At 36.1% G+C, this 18,039-nt stretch overlaps 1 protein-coding gene across 2 annotated transcripts in view; it reads left to right on the forward strand.

Moving 5' to 3' along the window:
- PPP4R3B (protein phosphatase 4 regulatory subunit 3B) overlaps nucleotides 1-18,039 on the forward strand; it is a 49,729-nt gene that overhangs the window by 3,330 nt on the left and 28,360 nt on the right. For both annotated transcript variants that reach the window (XM_055400260.2, XM_055400259.2), the window contains exons 3-5: nucleotides 9,220-9,318; nucleotides 14,077-14,700; nucleotides 17,593-17,670. In XM_055400260.2, coding sequence (XP_055256235.1) covers nucleotides 9,220-9,318; nucleotides 14,077-14,700; nucleotides 17,593-17,670 — 801 coding nt within the window. The remainder of the gene's footprint in view (nucleotides 1-9,219; nucleotides 9,319-14,076; nucleotides 14,701-17,592; nucleotides 17,671-18,039) is intronic.

Consider the following 18,039-nt stretch of genomic DNA (forward strand, 5'->3'; position numbering starts at 1 on the left):
TTATACCAGATAGCCACTTTGAGTTTGTTTTTTTGTTTGTTTGTTTTCTTGCTTGCTTGGTGGGGAAATACATACTAATATTTTGTAATCATTTTCTTTTCCACCTGCATAAATATAAAATTCTCAGAAACTGTTTTCTTAAGTATGACTCCCTGCAAATTACTTACATTATGGAGTCTTCTCAAATTGTATACGAAATCCTTTAGCTGTTTTAACTGGAAAGATCCCCTTATGGTGGAGGTTTGTATATAAAATAGTCCATCATCATTAGTTCAGAATTACACAGTGGTTCTGTGAATATTTTTAGAAACTTTGGGACATGATTTGTGTGTCCTATTACTCTGTAGAAATTTTAAATAATGCAGGAGAGAGATCTTTACTTAAAAAAAATTTTTTTAATGCCATTAGGGGAGTAGTTTTTGTAATTAATCACACTTAAATAATATACCATTAGGACTTTTTAAAAAATATTTTCCCCATTGAAAATTTAATAATTTTACTAAATAGCATTAAAGTACTAATAATTTAGTACTTTTACTAATAAAGCTTAAGAACTCTTCAGCAGTAAGAATACTCTGGAAAAGCTTTGTTTATAAGAATGAAAAACCTATGTAGAAGGGGTCAGTTGTTTAATTATCTTTATATTTGTTTAAATTAACTATACTTTTCTAATAGAAATCAAAGAACTATATAAGGGTTATGTTATGTTTGTTTGTTTCACCAGATCTTGTTTCATTTGCCTTTTTACCAAGTTACACAAATTGGGATTTCCAAGCACATTAATATTTTTCTATGTTCATTAGACTTATCTTTTTTTTAAAATATTATCATTTGAGTATTCAATAAATTAGCCTAGAAAATTGTATGCTTGCTAACTCGCTTCAGTCGTGTCCGACTCTTTGCAACCCAGTGGACTGTAGCCTGCCCGGCTTCTCTGTCCATTGGATTCTCCAGGCAAGAATACTGGAGTGGGTTGCTGTGCCCTCCTCCACGGAATCTTCCCGACCCAGGGATCAAACCCATGTCTCTTAATATCTCCTGCATTGGCAGGCGGGTTTTTTACCTCTAGCGCCACGTGGGAAGTGGGAATTTTTGGTATTTTTATGTTTTTGGCTATGCTTTGTGGCATGTGGGGTCTTAGTTTTCCAACCAGGCATCAAACCCATGCTCCCTGTGTTAGAAGTGTGGAATTTTAACCACGAGACCACCAGGGAAGTCCTCCATTCCTGGATTTTTAATTAAAAAAGAAATACCTTCAGTGAGTTGAGACATTCATAGTTATAGGATATTTTGCTACATTAAAGTACATTGATTAAATACAGAGAGGAATATTTAACACTCTTGAAATGTGGGCTCAAAATGAGTTAGAATGAGTTGAGTTTAATGTCAAATGACTCAATAAGAGATCACTGATTCATGTCACTTTCTTTGCTTACTATAGGAATATTGAAGTAGTTAATGGGAAGAAGATACACTTAACCTTAAGTAGCACATAAACTTGTAAAGTGTTTAGAAGGAAAGGACGATTATACAGCGTGACACAAAATATAGTGCTTGATACCTGTGTCAAAATTATAACTTATTTAGAATCAGTTTCACTTGATCTTGACTGAATCAGAAGCAGACTTATAGGGTGTATACTTTGTATATTGAACATAATTTTGTGTTAATTGGATTTGGGAGAGATGTATAAAGAAGTCTTCGTCCTGGGTCTTATGGGGAGACAAAACACAACAAGTGAAATAATTACAGAATTATAATAAAATAGCTAATAAAATGCTTTAACCCAGTCCTCCTTGAGAGCCCATGAAAGCATTTCACTGATAAGGCAACTAAGGCACAGAAAGTTTAGTTTTTTAACTGAGGTTATACAGCAGGTATGCACCAACACAAAATACTGTGAAAAGTAACTTTATTCCAGAGACTTGAGTGGTAGAAAATAAGAGGAAGGAGAGACTGATTTGAGCCAGAATCGTTGAGAAAATCTTCACTCTTCCTTGGTGGTGTCTACTGAAGGAACTGTGATAGGGAAGGAAATAGTACACCTGTCACAAAAGGTATTATTAAGCTTCTTTGCAGCAGAGGTTTCTTATTTGAGACCTTGGTTTGCTAAACAAAAGGGAACCATTATAGGTTCTTGAATAGAAGCCTAATGTGAAAGTTATACTCTGTTTAGGAACCTAGTGTGGTAATGTTATGAATATTGAATTGGGGGTAGGGAGGGGAAACAGAAGAGCTTTAGGTAGCAAGACCTTTGCAGTAATTAAGATCAAGAAAATGAAAGTCTGTTCAAGTGTAGTAAGTGGAATTGGAAAAGAAGAAACAGAACTTCAGTATTTTTTCAAGAAAGTGCTAGAAAATTTGAGTAATGATTAAATATGGAAGAGAACTGACTGATTCACATTTTTTGTCTGGCAGAAATCAACACAACATTATGAAGTAATTACCTCCAATTAAAACATTTTTACCACAAAAAGGAATTTTTTTTTTTCTTTTGAAGGGAATCAAAGGTTACTGGTAGTGTTGAGTTTTGGGGCTATGAAAATGATGGTTCTCTCCAGAAACTTGGAAGTTGAGAAGAAAGAGGTTTACATTTATCATATGGTTATATGCTTATTTTTTTTAAAAATGTTTTTTATTTTGAATAGGTAATACATTCATGTTGTTAAAAATAAGAAAGTATCTGTGAAGTCTCCTATTCTGGATTCTGTCCATACAGTTTCCTTTACTAGAGGCCACCAGTGTTACCAGTTTCTTGTGTATCTTGCTAGAGGTTTTATGCATATGTAAACAAATATGCATGCAATTATCTACATAAAATTCTCCCTTTTATTGGCATAAGTGGTAGCAAACTGCATTTTGTAGGCTTTGATGTGAGTAAAATGAATAGGTCTGAAAATTGAACACCTGGGACTAGAGTAAGAGCTGGGTGTAGGAGATTCTGATTTAAGAATCAGTGAATGTTATTTTTAGCTACAAGAGGAGATTGCCTTTGAGAGAGTAGGTATAGAGAAAAAAACAGAGCTTACAGCTGAGTCTTGTTAAACTGTCTACATTTACTCATTCATCCAATAATACGGGTTTGAGAGCTATTTGTGGTTTGATTATTATCAGTAATTTGGATTTTTAAAGTACCCTTGAAAGCTTTTGAAGAGTTTTCAGCATAGAAATGACATGATCCAAAATAGTAACATCAGTCTGTAGAATTGTAGACAAGCAATAAATGGGAGACTGGTTGAGAAAGCGCAGCAGAGTCTAGTAAGCTAGAGAGAACGTTGAATCCAGTTAGGGTAATGGCAGTAGGGATGGAAAGAGGAGGGGTGGTTAGATGTGAGATATATGTGAAGATAGAATTGACAGCGCATACTGCAGGATTAGATGTTTGGTAATCAGGAATAAGGAAGATACAGTGAAGAAGAAAGAATAGGCTAGTGGAAAGAATAGAGCATCAGGAAAATACGTTGTCTTCAAACCAAGGGAAAATATAATTGGTAAGGAAAGAAGGGCCAGTCAGGCAGCAAGTGCTGTTTCATATCCTTTCAAGAGAAAGACTGAGAATATTCTATATTTTGGTTAGAAGAATGTCCACTGAAATGAAGTATAATCTTATTGTAATCTATCTATGAATTGGCAAAATGAAATGAAAATAATCTTATTGTATCTATCTATGAATTGGCAAAATAATCCAGTAAAATTGAGGATGTTGAGGTTTAGCCTAAGCACCATTATGAGGAATGGACTAATGAGTATGTGAGAGGGAAAGAGGTTGATAAAATTTTGAATGCTGCATTAAAATAGCTGCATGAACTTGTAATGAGTAGAATCCAGTCTGCACTTTAAACTGTAAATCAAGTGCATAAGTAGAGGACATGAATGATGAGGTACGAAACATGATTAGGTACAAAACATGAGGCAGAGTGATTGGGTAGTGGTCTGGAATGGAACCAAGGAGGAATCTGGATATCATATGGAGAGGTCTTTCTTATTTAGGTTCCTTTTTATCTCTCTTATTTCCTTTCTTCACTGGTGGCTCAAAGAAACTGCTGGCAATGCCAGATATGCAGGTTCAATCCCGGGTTTGGGAAGATCCTCTGGAGAAAAATGGCAACCCACTCCAGTATTCTTCCCTGGAGAATTCCGTGGACAGAGGAGCCTGGCGGGCCCCAGTCCCTGGGGTCACAGAGAGTCGGACACAACTAAGCAACTAACACTTTTACTTCACTTGTTTCTTATAATGCCACAGGAGAGACGCTGGAGAAGCAAGTTTATTTTGCCGTCTTAGAATTTGTTCACATTTCTTGTGGGGCATAGTGATAGAAACATTTAGAGTTTCATGGATACTCTTTAACTGTTTTTAATTCCGTTATTTCTATCTTTATGATTTTGAGCAAATTTTCTCTTAAACTCATTTTTTAAATGGAGATACTATGTAATAGTTTTGAATTAACACATGAAAATTGCTTTAGTACAGTACCTGACACTTAAGCACAGTAAGATAACTGCATTTATGGTCATCTTCTAATAATCCTTATGTAGGCAGCATTTTCCTCTTTTCCAGTAAGGAAAGACAATCAAAGAAGTTAAATACTTTGCTGAAAGTCATCGAAATAGTGTACACTGAAACTGTGGGTGGTGCTGCTAGGCCCCCGATCTAGTTCAGGGTTATTCCCATTGTACCCAAATATATCAGATTTTGAGACGATAAGACACTACTAGTGTAAGTAGTGTCCCCATGTCTGTCTTGGACTATATATTATACTGTATGTAATACTATGCATAGATTTAAAAATCTGTCTCAGAAAGCATTTAGGCCAGCTGTGACTCCGTGTTAAAGAATCCACCAGCCATTGCAAGGATGCAGGTTCAATCCCTGGGTCAGGAAGATCCCCTGGAGAAGGAAATGGCAACCCACTCCGGTATTTTTGCCTGGAAGTCCTGCGCAGAGGAGCCAGGCTACAGTCCATGGGGTCACAAGAGTCAGACAGGAATTAGTGACTAAACAACAATAGAGAGTTACATGCTGCGTTTTCTGATTTCAGACTTCACATTGATTTTGAATCTGTAAATTCTGTAAATCTAATAATCTGCTTTCCTTTTTAAAAAAAGTTAGTATTCCTTTTGAAAAACTTTGGCTCTTCTTGTATCGATTTTGTCAAAGTCATTGGGAGCAAAGATAGGGTTAGTCTGGCAAGCAGTAGGATCTCAAATATTTTATGAGTAGATTTTATTCATGTTCGTGAAGTGGATTAGTACCAAGGAAGAGAACTGAAACATAATTCATTGGTTTGTTAGACCCTTTAAAAATGTGTCACGGATTTCTTTGCGAATATATAAAAATTGAAGACCCTTTCCCCAAAAAAGATGTTATGTATCAGGTTTTAGATAAAATTTTAAGGTGTCTGTAGACTCTGGATTAAGGATCTCTGATTTAAACAGTATTTGGCTCAAGAATGTGTTTTTAATATATAAAATTGAAAATAACTATTTCTCATAATAAAACCGCATTGTGAAAACTTGATTTAGTAGAAGCTAAATGGTCAGGGTTCTCTAGCTCATGTCTTACTGCCATGATGGGCCTTGAACATAATCACCTTTATTTTTTCTTCTTCTTTCTTTTTACACAATCAGACCAAATATAATTTTAAAGCTCATTTTAAATCTGACTTCCATAGGGATATAGTGGTGATAAAGTGTTTTAGTTAATAGAGGAAAACTGTGCTTTCCTTGATTTAAACAGAGACATTAATAACATCCCAAAGATATGTGTGCCACACGCTGATTAGGAAAAAAATGAAAGGTCACAAAGGACAGTGATTGAAAACAGACTTTACTATGAAAAATTGAGCTTCACTCAATTTAGGCTTTTTGGTATGTAAGAAACTGCTATTTGATACTTCATTCTGATATAAATATTCTTGTGCCAGCTCTCTATATATGTTCCCTTACCTAATAACTTTGACCCTTGGAATAAGCAATTCTAAACAGTCCTTCCTAACGGGTACTTTTTTACTGAGACAGTAAGATACGGAAGAGAGAGAGAAGGAAAAATGGATTTTGTCATCATTTGACTGAATAACAACAACATAGAGACAGAAGGTGACTACTCTGACAGCTTTTCCGTTTTCTCTGTTAACCAGCTGGTGAGGTACTTAGGTCATGTTCTCAGATTTTACTTATCCAAAGAATTACCTGAGATCCTTGTTAAAAATAAGGATTCTTGGACTTATTCCAGACCTGTATCCAGGGGAGAAGCATGGGAATCTATATTTTTTACTGTCTCCTGAGGTCAGTCCCCTTTGCATTAAAAACAATTCTGAATGTAAATCCTATTCAGTTTCTGGGATTTTGATTGGCTTATGGATAAGAGTTTACTGTTAAGGATGGGAAAGAAGAACGAAAGAAAATGGTTAAGAAGAAAGATACTGCGTCATTTTAATTCAGACTTTGTTGCTTTCTTGGACTTTTCTCAGAAGATAGATTGGAACCAAAATGCAAAGGGCATTGAATACCTAGATAAAGGGTTTTGAATTTCATTCATTCTGCTATACTAGGATCTCCAAAATGGATTGCACAGTATGAATCATTGGAGAAGAAACCTGTTTATCAAAAGTTGAATTTTGCTAATATTTAATGAAGTCACGTGGTGAAGAATCAAAAATAAGCATGGTATTCTGAGAGAAGGGGATTCCCTGGTAGCTCAACTTTTAAAGAAACCACCTGCAGTGCAGAAGACCCTGGTTCAATTCCTGGGTCAGGAAGATGCGCTGGAGGAGGGATAGGCTACCCACTCCTGTATTCTTGGGCTCCCTTGGTGGCTCAGCTGGTAAAGAATCCTCCTGCAATGCAGGAGACCTGGGTTCCATCCCTGGGCTGAGAAGATCTGGAGAAGGGAAAGGCTACCCACTCCAGTATTGTGGCCTGGAGAATGGGTGTGCAGAGTCAGACATGCTTCAGCAATTTTCACTTTTCTGAGAGAAGAGTAATGTTTCCATGAAGACTATTCACCACTTATTATGAGTTGTTATAGCCTGTATATGCAGATAAATATTTACAGGTATTTAACAACTAAAATAACATAACCCTAACAAAAATGTGCATGTGCCTTAAAATGGGTTGAAGATAGTAATGAAAGTGCAAATGAACAAGATAGTTGTCAAACTGATTTACACTCTTAGTGTAATCTGGCTGTTGGCCAAGTGACAAAGCCAAAACGATAATTAAAATAGGTAGTATAAAAAGTTATCCCTCCCCCCCAAATTCAGAATTACTAAAAGGATGGCAATAAATATAGATTTGTATCTCCTGTCATTTATGGATATACTATGCCCTAACTATATTGGGTCTTAAAATTCTTAGTAATAATAATACGGCGCCATTACAGTTTAAACATTTTTAAAATATGGCTTATCTTTTTAAGCTTTATATAAGCCTTTTAATTTGTTTTAGTATGAAATTAATGTTTTATAAAGTATGTATGGCTCTACTAATATTATATGCCTTAAATAATATGTAAGTAATTTGAGGCACACAGTTTTTAAAAGTTTGGAGGTCACTATTTCTGCAGCTGTTTTCCTGTTGAGCTCTAAGAAACTCAGGAACAGAGGAAAGAACATGGACCCTCTGCAGGTGCTCTAGTGCTTTAACCAGAATAGCTTTGTTTTTATCATTTATTTTTAATGGAGGTTCTTAGTAAAATTTTGATTATAAAAAGCTCTCGATTTTTTTATATGAATGTTCAGAAAGTTAGAATTGGATTCCTGAAAACAATAAAACCAATCATATACTAATGCTGCTGCTGCTGCTAAGTCGCTTCAGTCGTGTCCAACTGTGTGCAACCCCGTAGACGGCACCTCACCAGGCTCCCCTGTCCCTGGAATTCTCCAGGCAAGAACACTGGAGTGGGTTGCCATTTCCTTCTCCAATGCATGAAAGTGAAAGTGAAGTTGCGCAGTTGTGTCCGACTCTTAGCGACCCCATGGACTGCACCCCACCAGGCTCCTCTGTCCATGGGATTTACCAGGCAAGAGTACTGGAGTGCGGTGCCATTGCCTTCTCCGGCTCTCTTGATTTTTTAAAAAGATTTCAAAACCTCTTCTGTACATGATGGGAGCGACTAAAGGTGTTTAAATCAAAGAGTGGCCTGCTCAAAAAAAGGGGCTTTCCAGGTGGTGCTAACAGTAAAGAACTCTTGTGCCAGTGCAGGAGACAAAAGAGACTGGAGTTCAGTCCCTGGGTCGGGAAGATCCTTTGGAGGAGGCATGGCAACCACTCCAGTGTTCTTGCCTGGAGAATCCCATGGACAGAGGAGCCTGGTGCGCAAAGAATCGGGCATAACTGAAGCGACTTAGCACACAAGCACAGTGGCAAATAATCCCTTCCAAAAAGCATGGCCAGTAAGAGGCCAGAACATAGATTTTCAGTGTTCTTTTTACCTGGTTATACAATAAATAAATGTTAATCTGAGTCCTAGACTAATTAAAAGATATTTTTTACTTTCTTGTAAGAGCTGCCAAAGTACTGACTTGTTTTCATTTTGAAAATTTTGTTTTTATTAATTTGGGGCTCACTTTTAGTTTTATATTTTTTAATATCAGGCTATAATATTTATAAATACTGGTTAACTGAACAATTAATAAATATGTTTTCATAAATTATAGTTTTGATAATTGGAATAAGCACAAATGGGATTTTTTTTTGAAATTCAAAGTTTTAGCGATATTAAACTTCCATTATTATGTATCCTTCAAAAGTCCATTTCATTTAGGTTCTCGTAGTGATTTTAGTGTTTATAGTTGTGTTTTAATTTAAAACCAAACTTTAGTTTTTAATAAGGGAGTTGACAGTTTTTCCCCAAAAGCATAATCTTTGGGAGAGATATAATTAAAGATATCTGAATGTGTATACTATACTTTGGCCAAGAGTGCTAGACTTTTGATTAAACGTTATCTTGGTAACATGAGCCTGCTAACATATCTTAATATTTTTTGTGTCAGAAAATTGCTCACTGACACTTCAGTGTCAAAGCTATGATTTCTTTGTCAGTATAATACTAAAGTTACAAAGGATAACAAAATTCAGTTATATGGTGTCAATTGAGTGCACATTAATTGCTCTTATCTGAGGGCTTTGCTTTGCTGTTTCCTGTCTGCTTGATTTTTAATTATACTTTGTAGTTGTTTCTTCTGGTGTGATGACACAGAAATCTTTATTTTTAAACAGGATACATTAATTGTTTGGTCAGAAGCTGAAAACTATGATCTGGCACTAAGTTTCCAAGAAAAAGCTGGCTGTGATGAGATCTGGGAAAAAATTTGTCAGGTAAGGTTATTTTAATAATACTCCCTTGCATACATTCTTGAATTTTTTTTTCCATTTTATGTAAAAGAGGTATGTTAGAATATGGAGAAATAAAACAGAAAACAAACATATAAGAAGGCTGACGGCCCATGTGGCTGACTCTAGTTTCCAGCACTCCCAGATGTTGAGCTGATACTGCGTGGCCCAGGATCTCCACCATAAACCATAGTTAGCCACACATGTATGTGCATGATATATCTGGCATAGCACACGGCCCCCAGGTAAACAGAACCACTCCTAATAGAAAGGATATTCAGAGTGCTTAGGGGTTACCTCTTGGGAATTAGACCAAGTCCACACCTTTCTTGAGGCAAGAGTAGTCTTTGACTGCAAAGATCACCCTTTGGCGCTTGGCTGAGACTCTTAGAGCAAAATGATCATATTTGCCTTAGCATCCACATTTGGTTAGCATATATGCAACAGAGCAGTAGTATTGGTATGAATATGCCTAACATTTGGAGGAGCCAGTCTGGGCTAGGGATAGATTTAGAGAGAAAACTATTCTGTCCTATAAAGCCATGATTTACTTTTTTGCACTATTTTGACTGATCATTTCCCTCCTTCATCTACTGTAATTTGTTTTAATACCTTACAGTCAACTCTTAGAGAGCTCTTTAGTATAGAAATTAGCTGATGGTTAATAGCTAGTAAGTCCATTTATTCTTCATGTCATTCATTTTCTATTGACATTACATGCTAAGGAGCTTTACTTAAATTTTCCAGTACATTTGATCATGAATATCAATATTATCATAAAGCTTATGTACTTAAGGTAGCTGGATCAACAGTAGCAATGTTATACCATGTGTGGTAGTAGATAGAATCTGAAAAGTAAGAGTCCTAGTGGATACTGGCCCATTACTGTTGGGTTGGCCAAGTTATTTCTGGTTTTTCCAGAAGATGTTACAGAAAGAACAAGCTTCTTCGGCCAAACCAGTAGAATCCCACTCAATCATTAATAATTAGTCCAGTTCATCATATTGTATGGCAGTGTTTCCCAGAGTGGTGTCAGACTTCCATTCAACTTTTTTGAGTCCCAGGAGCAGTGGTAGACTTGGTAAATATATAGCTTCAGCCTTCCAGGCATCTGTTATAATTGAGCTAAGAGAATACCATCTCTTACTCTGAGCTTTTTTTAGGCACCCATGTTAATACTTGATTTCTCTCATTACATTACCTGTTTATTCATTACTTTGCCCTCTGTTATCATTTCTCCTCCCTATTTGTCATTGATTTTTGCCCAAACTTTTCCACCTTTGAAAGGAATGTTATGTTTGGCCACTCTGCTGGTCTCCCAAGGTTAATTTTTTACTATACAGCTCAGTACTATACTTTTAAGATCTATCCGTGTTTCTGATTATACATTTAGTTTATTGCTTCCAGCTACTGCGTGGTATCCTACAGAACCATACATTATGTTTTAGTTCTGAGAGGTCATTCCTGACTTTGAAAGAACAATTTCAATGAAAAACACATTTCTTGGTCGTTTCTTAACTCCTTATAATGAGAAAATAGAATTCCTCTCTGAAAAAGATTGATAGCTCAGGGAGCACTAAGTATCTTAAGGGTAATGGCGAATGATAGAACAGAAAGAATCATTGGGAAGAAAGAAATTATAAAAACCTGGAGCTCAGATAATTGATAATATCTTGAGCTCTTGGAAAGTATAGTCAGAAGTACATATGGAACTTTTAACCTTAGAAAATGGTAGGGACATTTTCTTTGAAACAGATGAAGGAGGTGAGTGAAGATATAAGTTGTGAGATGGAAAAGAAGAATGTTGGAGGAAGTTAAGTATTCAGTGGCCTCTTGGAGAAAAAGATGTGTTTTGTTAGACTTAAAGGAGAAATAGTGTTTGACAGATGAAAAGGAAAAAAATTTAAAGCAGTAACTATAAGGCACTGATGACTGTTATTGGTGTGTGGGAAATATAAATTTTCATTGAGAATCCTATTGATAATATGGACTTACCATGAACCTTTTCAGCATAAAGTTGACTGACTTTAAGAATGTTAAGGACAGTTTGTGTTGCAATAACAAAATCCTAAAATTTCAGTGGCTTATCACAACAAAACTTGGTTTTTTTTCCTTACTGCTGTTTGACCAATATTGGAGAGGAAGGAACTTTGCTTAGCAGAGTCACTCGGGGACCCAAGTTGATAAGAGAATTCATTTTAATATTTCCAAAGTTATTGCAAAGTGGGAAAGAAAAGTGACAAATCAGGGGTACTGGTTTTTAAAATCTCTTTCCAAAAGTTACACATGGCACTTTTGTTCACATTTTATTGGCCAAAGCAAGTCACACAGCTTCATGTAACTTCATTGAATCAATGAACTCACGTGCCACAAGAGACAGAACCAGAAATACCTGGTGGCCAGCACTGTTTGTGTTAGTCGTTCACTCGTGTCTGACTCTGCAACCCCGTGGATTGTAGCCCACCAGACTTTTCTGTGCATGGGATTCTCCAGGCAAGGATACTGGAGTGGGTTGCCATTTCCTTCTCCAGGGGATCTTCCTGACCCAGGGATCAAACCCAGGTCTCCTGCATTGCAAGCAGATGCTTTACCACCTGTGCTACTAGGGAAGCCCGGTGGACAACACTATTAACATCCAAATAGACACTTGGGTTTGTGTGCAATTGACAGATTAGAGTTATGTTTAGGAGAGAATTGAGGAAGCTACTATTAAGGGTTAATAGTAGATAACAAAAAAAATAAACATGCTGTAACCAAGTTAATGGTTCCAGAGCTATGCTTTTATTCTTAAACTTACGCAAACCATGTTCATTTGAAGTGTTAACTCCTCTGGTTTCCTCTTTTTTGTTCTTTGTAACCTCTGATTCTTCTTCCTTCCCCTCAGACTTCATTTCTCTTTTCTCTGGTTACTGTTAGAGTCTTCTGGCCTTAACCGTTACCCTAATACCAGATATCTATCTTCTGTCATATTTTTCCAGAGTAGTAATTATTAAGAATCCGCTTGCCAAGCAGGAGACGCAGGTTCTGGGTTGGGAGATCCCCTGAAGAAGGAAATGGCAACCCACGCCAATATGTTGCCTGGAAAATCCCATGGACAAAGGAGCCTGGTGGACTACAGTCCATGGGGTCGCAAAAGAGACAGACATGACTTAGTAACTAAACAACAGTAGACCCACAGGTTTAGTTGTCAGCTGGATATTAAAATACCTCAAACTTAAATCAGTTTGTTAAAGAAGCCATGATCTTCCTAATGACAAGTTTAAAACTGTAGGGCCATTGCGATTCCTTTTCTCTTTTGTAGCTATTCCTCATCTGCCCCAACATCACAGTCCAAATTCAGTTGTTCATTTAGCCTTTGGAATAACAACCTATTTTACCCATATTTTCAAATTTATCTCATGCAGCTGATGCCAGGTCAACTTTCTAAAGTGCTACACATTCATATCCCTGAACAATCCAGATGTTTTAGCTTGACTTTCCATGATCTGGTTTCATTCACTCTGCATTTCCAGTTTTGCTATTCGCCATGTGCACGTCCTGTACTTTAATTTCTCTGGCTCTGTGCTCTTTCCCCTTGTACTTTGAGTACCTTTTTCTCCCTCTGAGTCACCTATCTTTGAAGATCTACTTAAAATCTCAAATGGTGTGGCTTTTATGATCCCTTCCTTATATTCTTTGCTCACCCCCACCCCAAGAGCTGGAAGGAATTTTCCTTCCTCTGAGTTTCCAAGACATTTTATCTGAACTGTTCTTACGATCTTGTTGCTTATAGTGTCTCTTAAATTTATGTGTCATCCTCCTTAGGCCCAGATACTCTGTTGAAAACTCAGAAGTAAAAGAAATATGGTCTTTCCTCTAGGGAAAAAAAATACATAGGCATTAGTATATCCATCTACTTTTTTCTCTTAAGTTCTTAGATCTTTTTTCATGTTTTGCTTTGCTGAATTTGGAGATTTGTGGAACTTTGTCTATTTAGGATATTCAGGATGTTTTAAGGTGGAGAATAGAGGATTATTGCAAGATTGGATAGAAAAATTTATGAAAAGTCAAATTCTAAATTTTTCTCTTTTAGAATAATTCATTAGAAAATTTGTTAGCCTTGCTTTTCTTCAATCATAAAGCAGTCAACTTGAATCATATAGCAGTTCTTTAGTCATTATGGTATACTTTTTATCTAGATGTTAGAACCTTTGGAGACTTTATCACAGATGTTAAATGAATGCCAGTTTTTAAAGTAATAGATTTTTAAATTTGTTTATCAGTTTCATACTCAGAGCAAAAGCAAATATTTTTCCAAAAGTATTTTGAGGAAATCTTCTTTTCTTATTCTTGTATAGACAAGGAGTTGGGTTTTAATTTGGTTTGAACTCAATAGTGTCCTTGTTAAGCCAGTGTGGTGGTGCTTTGTTATACATAATAATTTTGGGGACTGAGAGAAGAGTTAATTTCTGCAAAGTTCACTCTGCATTATCTGAAATATTCAGGTTATTGGGTATCAGAATTAACCTCAAGTTACAAGTTGGGAAATTTAGAAGTAAAATCATCTGCAGTCAGTAACTGAAGACTCAAGTAACTGTAAACTAGTAGTATGTCCCCCTCTACACTTCACTTTTAATTAACAGTGTATTAGGATTAATTCTTTAAAAGGTATGTTTACTTAAATTCAGTGGTGAGTGATTTGGTTTCCAAAATTTTGAATTCTTTTGTATTTTAAGGTAACCAGCTGTGCCTGTATATTTTTAGGTTCAAGGTAAGGATCCATCAGTGGAAGTCACACAGGACCTTATTGATGAATCAGAAGAAGAACGATTTGAAGAAATGCCTGAAACCAGTCATCTGATTGACCTACCCACATGTGAACTCAATAAACTTGAAGAGATTGCTGACTTAGTTACCTCAGTTCTCTCCTCACCTATCCGTAGGGAAAAGCTGGCTCTGGCCTTGGAAAATGAAGGCTATATTAAAAAACTACTGCAGCTATTCCAAGCTTGCGAGAACCTGGAAAACACTGAAGGCTTACACCATTTGTATGAAATTATTAGAGGAATTTTATTCCTAAATAAGGCAACTCTGTTTGAGGTTATGTTTTCTGATGAGTGTATCATGGATGTCGTGGGATGTCTTGAATATGACCCTGCTTTGGCTCAGCCAAAAAGGCACCGAGAATTCTTGACCAAAACTGCAAAGTTTAAGGAAGTTATACCAATAACAGACTCTGAACTAAGGCAAAAAATACATCAGACTTACAGGGTACAGTACATTCAGGACATCATTTTGCCCACACCATCAGTTTTTGAAGAGAATTTTCTTTCTACTCTTACGTCTTTTATTTTCTTCAACAAAGTTGAAATAGTCAGCATGTTGCAGGTAAGTAAACTAAGGTGTTCTTCACAATTCTGTTTTCACATATGTAGTCACCCTAATAGTTAAGCTGGTGTTTGTTCCTTCTTTTTGAAATATTTATTTTGTTTACTTTAAATGTACTATCAAACATAGAAAACAAGGCTTTATCTCATAGTTTTTTGAAGAATCATTTCTTAATGTGATCTTTTATATTTCTAAATGTCCTGTCATGCAACTGGGTTTTTGGTTTTTTTTTTACCTTTTCGATTTTTGCATTTAAAACATTGTGGTACAGTATATGTGACATAAAATTCAGAATTTTAATAATTTTTAAGTGTACAGTTCATAGCAATGAGTACATTGACAGTGCTATGCAGCCATCACCACTGTCCATTTCCCGAAATTTTTCATCTTAAGCAGAAGCAGCTTATTTTTTAAAATACCTTTTATGCCATTTTGTGAGACCTAATTATTATTGTGGGTATTTGTGAGTGTGTGTGCTTAAAGCTTCCCAGATAATTCAGATATGCAGCCAGGACTGAGACTGATTTTATTCTGTTTCCTTGAAGTGTATAATAGAAGTTTCATACCTCTAATGGTGAATGAGCCCTGGGTTTGGCATTTTGGTTTTGTGCTTGTGCCCATTTTTACATCATTGCAGAGAAAAAAGTTTGATTTCAGACTTTATAGGAGCAGCTCCTCTTTTCCCCTTAAAGTTTTGTTACCTGAAGTAGTAGACATGCACAATTTGACTTAGAATAATTATGATTTATTAAAAGCTCTTAAAGTGAAATGCGTAAAGAAAAACTGAAATGATCTAAGGAAACTAGTTTAATTATTAATACTTAAAGAAGCAGGAATTTAGGGGGAGATTTCCCAGTTGTATTTATGATAGGCTTTAAGCTGTCATTCAGTAGCTCCCTTAATACATATATCAGAACAGAGTGCTTTTGTAGAATATTATCAAGAATAACAGGGTCTTCCCTGGTGGCCCAGTGGGTAAAACTCTGTACTCCCAATGTAGGGGACCCGGATTCGATCCCTGGTCGGGGATAGATCCCACAAGTCACAATTAAGAGTGCTCATGCCACAACTAAGACCCAGTGCAGCCAAATAAAGAAAAAAAGATTTTTTTTTTTTTAAAGAATAATGGAGATCGGAGGGGGGGGGGATGCTAGGATTCAGAAAGCATTCTCCTAGCAGACTGTAGTACTTGAAATTGCTTCTCTAATCCTTTCTGGAGTTTTAGCTGTCAGCACACAAATAATGAATCCTGTAAGAAGAATTTAAATGGAAAATTGCATTTATCAAAGAACTGGAACTATTTTCCAATGAAAACATTCTGAAAATAGTTAAAAATCTTTAGACAGGAAAGGAGGATTTACTCTGGGAGCGATGCAGGAAGAGAAGAATTTATAAAAGGTGTTAAGTTGCAATAAGTGTACTTATTCACTAAAATCAAAAATATTGAGACAGATAAATGATTTGAAGCATAAGTGATTTATACAGTTGAACTCTCTCAGAAGGTGGATGATTCAGACCTCCATACATAAGATCCAAAGGGAATAGACAAAATAGCAAAAAGAACACTTCTGAGTCAGTGAAAGGGGTTATTTGTCAATGATGTGTCTTTGAGTAGCACCAAAGGATATTTATTGGGAGAGCATATTATATTTTCCATAGTCATACCTAGTGCTTTTCATTCATTTTTTCATATATGCTCTACCTTGTTTCAGAAAGGCTTTAAGGACTGATACCTCTTCATGGGGGATTCACAGTAAGAAAAGGGGCAGGTAGATTAGCTAGTGGTAAAGAACCTGCCAGTAAGTGCAGAAGACATAAAAGACCCGGGTTCAATCCCTGAGTCTGAAGATCCCCGGAGGATGGCATGGCAGACCACTTCAGTATTGTTGCCTAGAGAATTCGATGGACAAAGAAGTCTGGCAGGCCCCAGTTCATGCAGTCACAAAGAGACACACTGAAGTGACTTGTATGCAACATACTAGCTATATCCTTAATATGTCATGGTTTGATTTTTACTATCAACCATGCATTTACCACTATTACAAATATTTTTAGGTTATGTTCTTTTAACTAATTAAAATTATTTGAATTATATTTCATAAAAGTGAATTTTGAAGACTACTGGAGAAGGACATGGCAACCTACTCCAGTGTTCTTGCCTGGAGAATCCCAGGTACAGGGGAGTCTGGTGGGCTTCCGTCTATGGGGTCACACAGAGTCGGACACGACTGAAGTGACTTAGCAGCAGCAGCAAAGCTTAAAGCATGACTTTCGGCAGGTTTTGATGAAAATTTTCTGTAAAGTGAATTTCAATATTCATGTCAATTTTTTCCTTTATAATTTAATTGTTCATACTTATTCTAGAAAATTGGAAAATAAAGATGAACAAAGAAGAAAGTCACTCAAAATCCATTACCAAAAGATAATCACTGTTAGCATTTATAATTTTACTGCTATCAGATTTCAGTGTTCTTTATTGCCGAATTTGTGACTCCCATTATTCTAATCCACTATGGACTAATAATGAAATCTTCAAACTTGTTTGAATTATGTTTAAATTAAACATAAATAAATAGACCCTGAACAGGAGCTACAGAGGAACTCAGTTAAGGTAAATAGAGTTTTCATGTGTGCCCTTTAGAACATCAAATTTTTGTTTTTCAAAGAGTTCTTTAGGGGTTTCTGATTAAATAAGGTAGTAATATATGTCTAGCTAATATTGAAAGGTATTGAAGGTATTGTCAAGTTTTGAATCTTATAACATGAATATACTGGAATTTTAAGTTTGTAATGAAACTGCTGGTAGGTTTTCATCTACTTTTATTGTAATTTGTAAAATCAGATGAGTATAATTTATACTTTTGTTAATATTTCATATTTCTTCTCATGTAGGAAGATGAGAAATTTTTGTCTGAAGTTTTTGCACAATTAACAGATGAGGCCACGGACGATGATAAACGACGTGAATTGGTAAGTTATTATTGAAATTCACACCCTTAAAGAGCACTTACTCTTTTGGCATACATATTGGAGAAGGAAATGGCAACCCACTCCAGTATTCTTGCCTGGAGAATCCCAGGGATGGCAGAGCCTGTTGGGCTGCCGTCTGTGGGGTCGCACAGAGTCGGACACGACTGACGCGACTTAGCAGCAGTAGCAGTAGCAGCAGCAGCTTTTAATATTGAGCTTGTTAATTTAAGAGGGAGATTTTTATAATTAGTATGAAAGGAACAGATGACTGTTGAGCAACACATGTTTGAACTATATGAGTCTGTCTAGACACAGATTATTTTTTTCATTAGTAAATACTACAGTACTACAAGATCCAAGGTTGGATGT

Source organism: Moschus berezovskii, chromosome 11, assembly GCF_049115385.1.
Source record: "Moschus berezovskii isolate FMDL1 chromosome 11, NW_MosBer_1.0, whole genome shotgun sequence".
In the NCBI taxonomy this organism is placed as follows: domain Eukaryota; kingdom Metazoa; phylum Chordata; class Mammalia; order Artiodactyla; family Moschidae; genus Moschus; species Moschus berezovskii.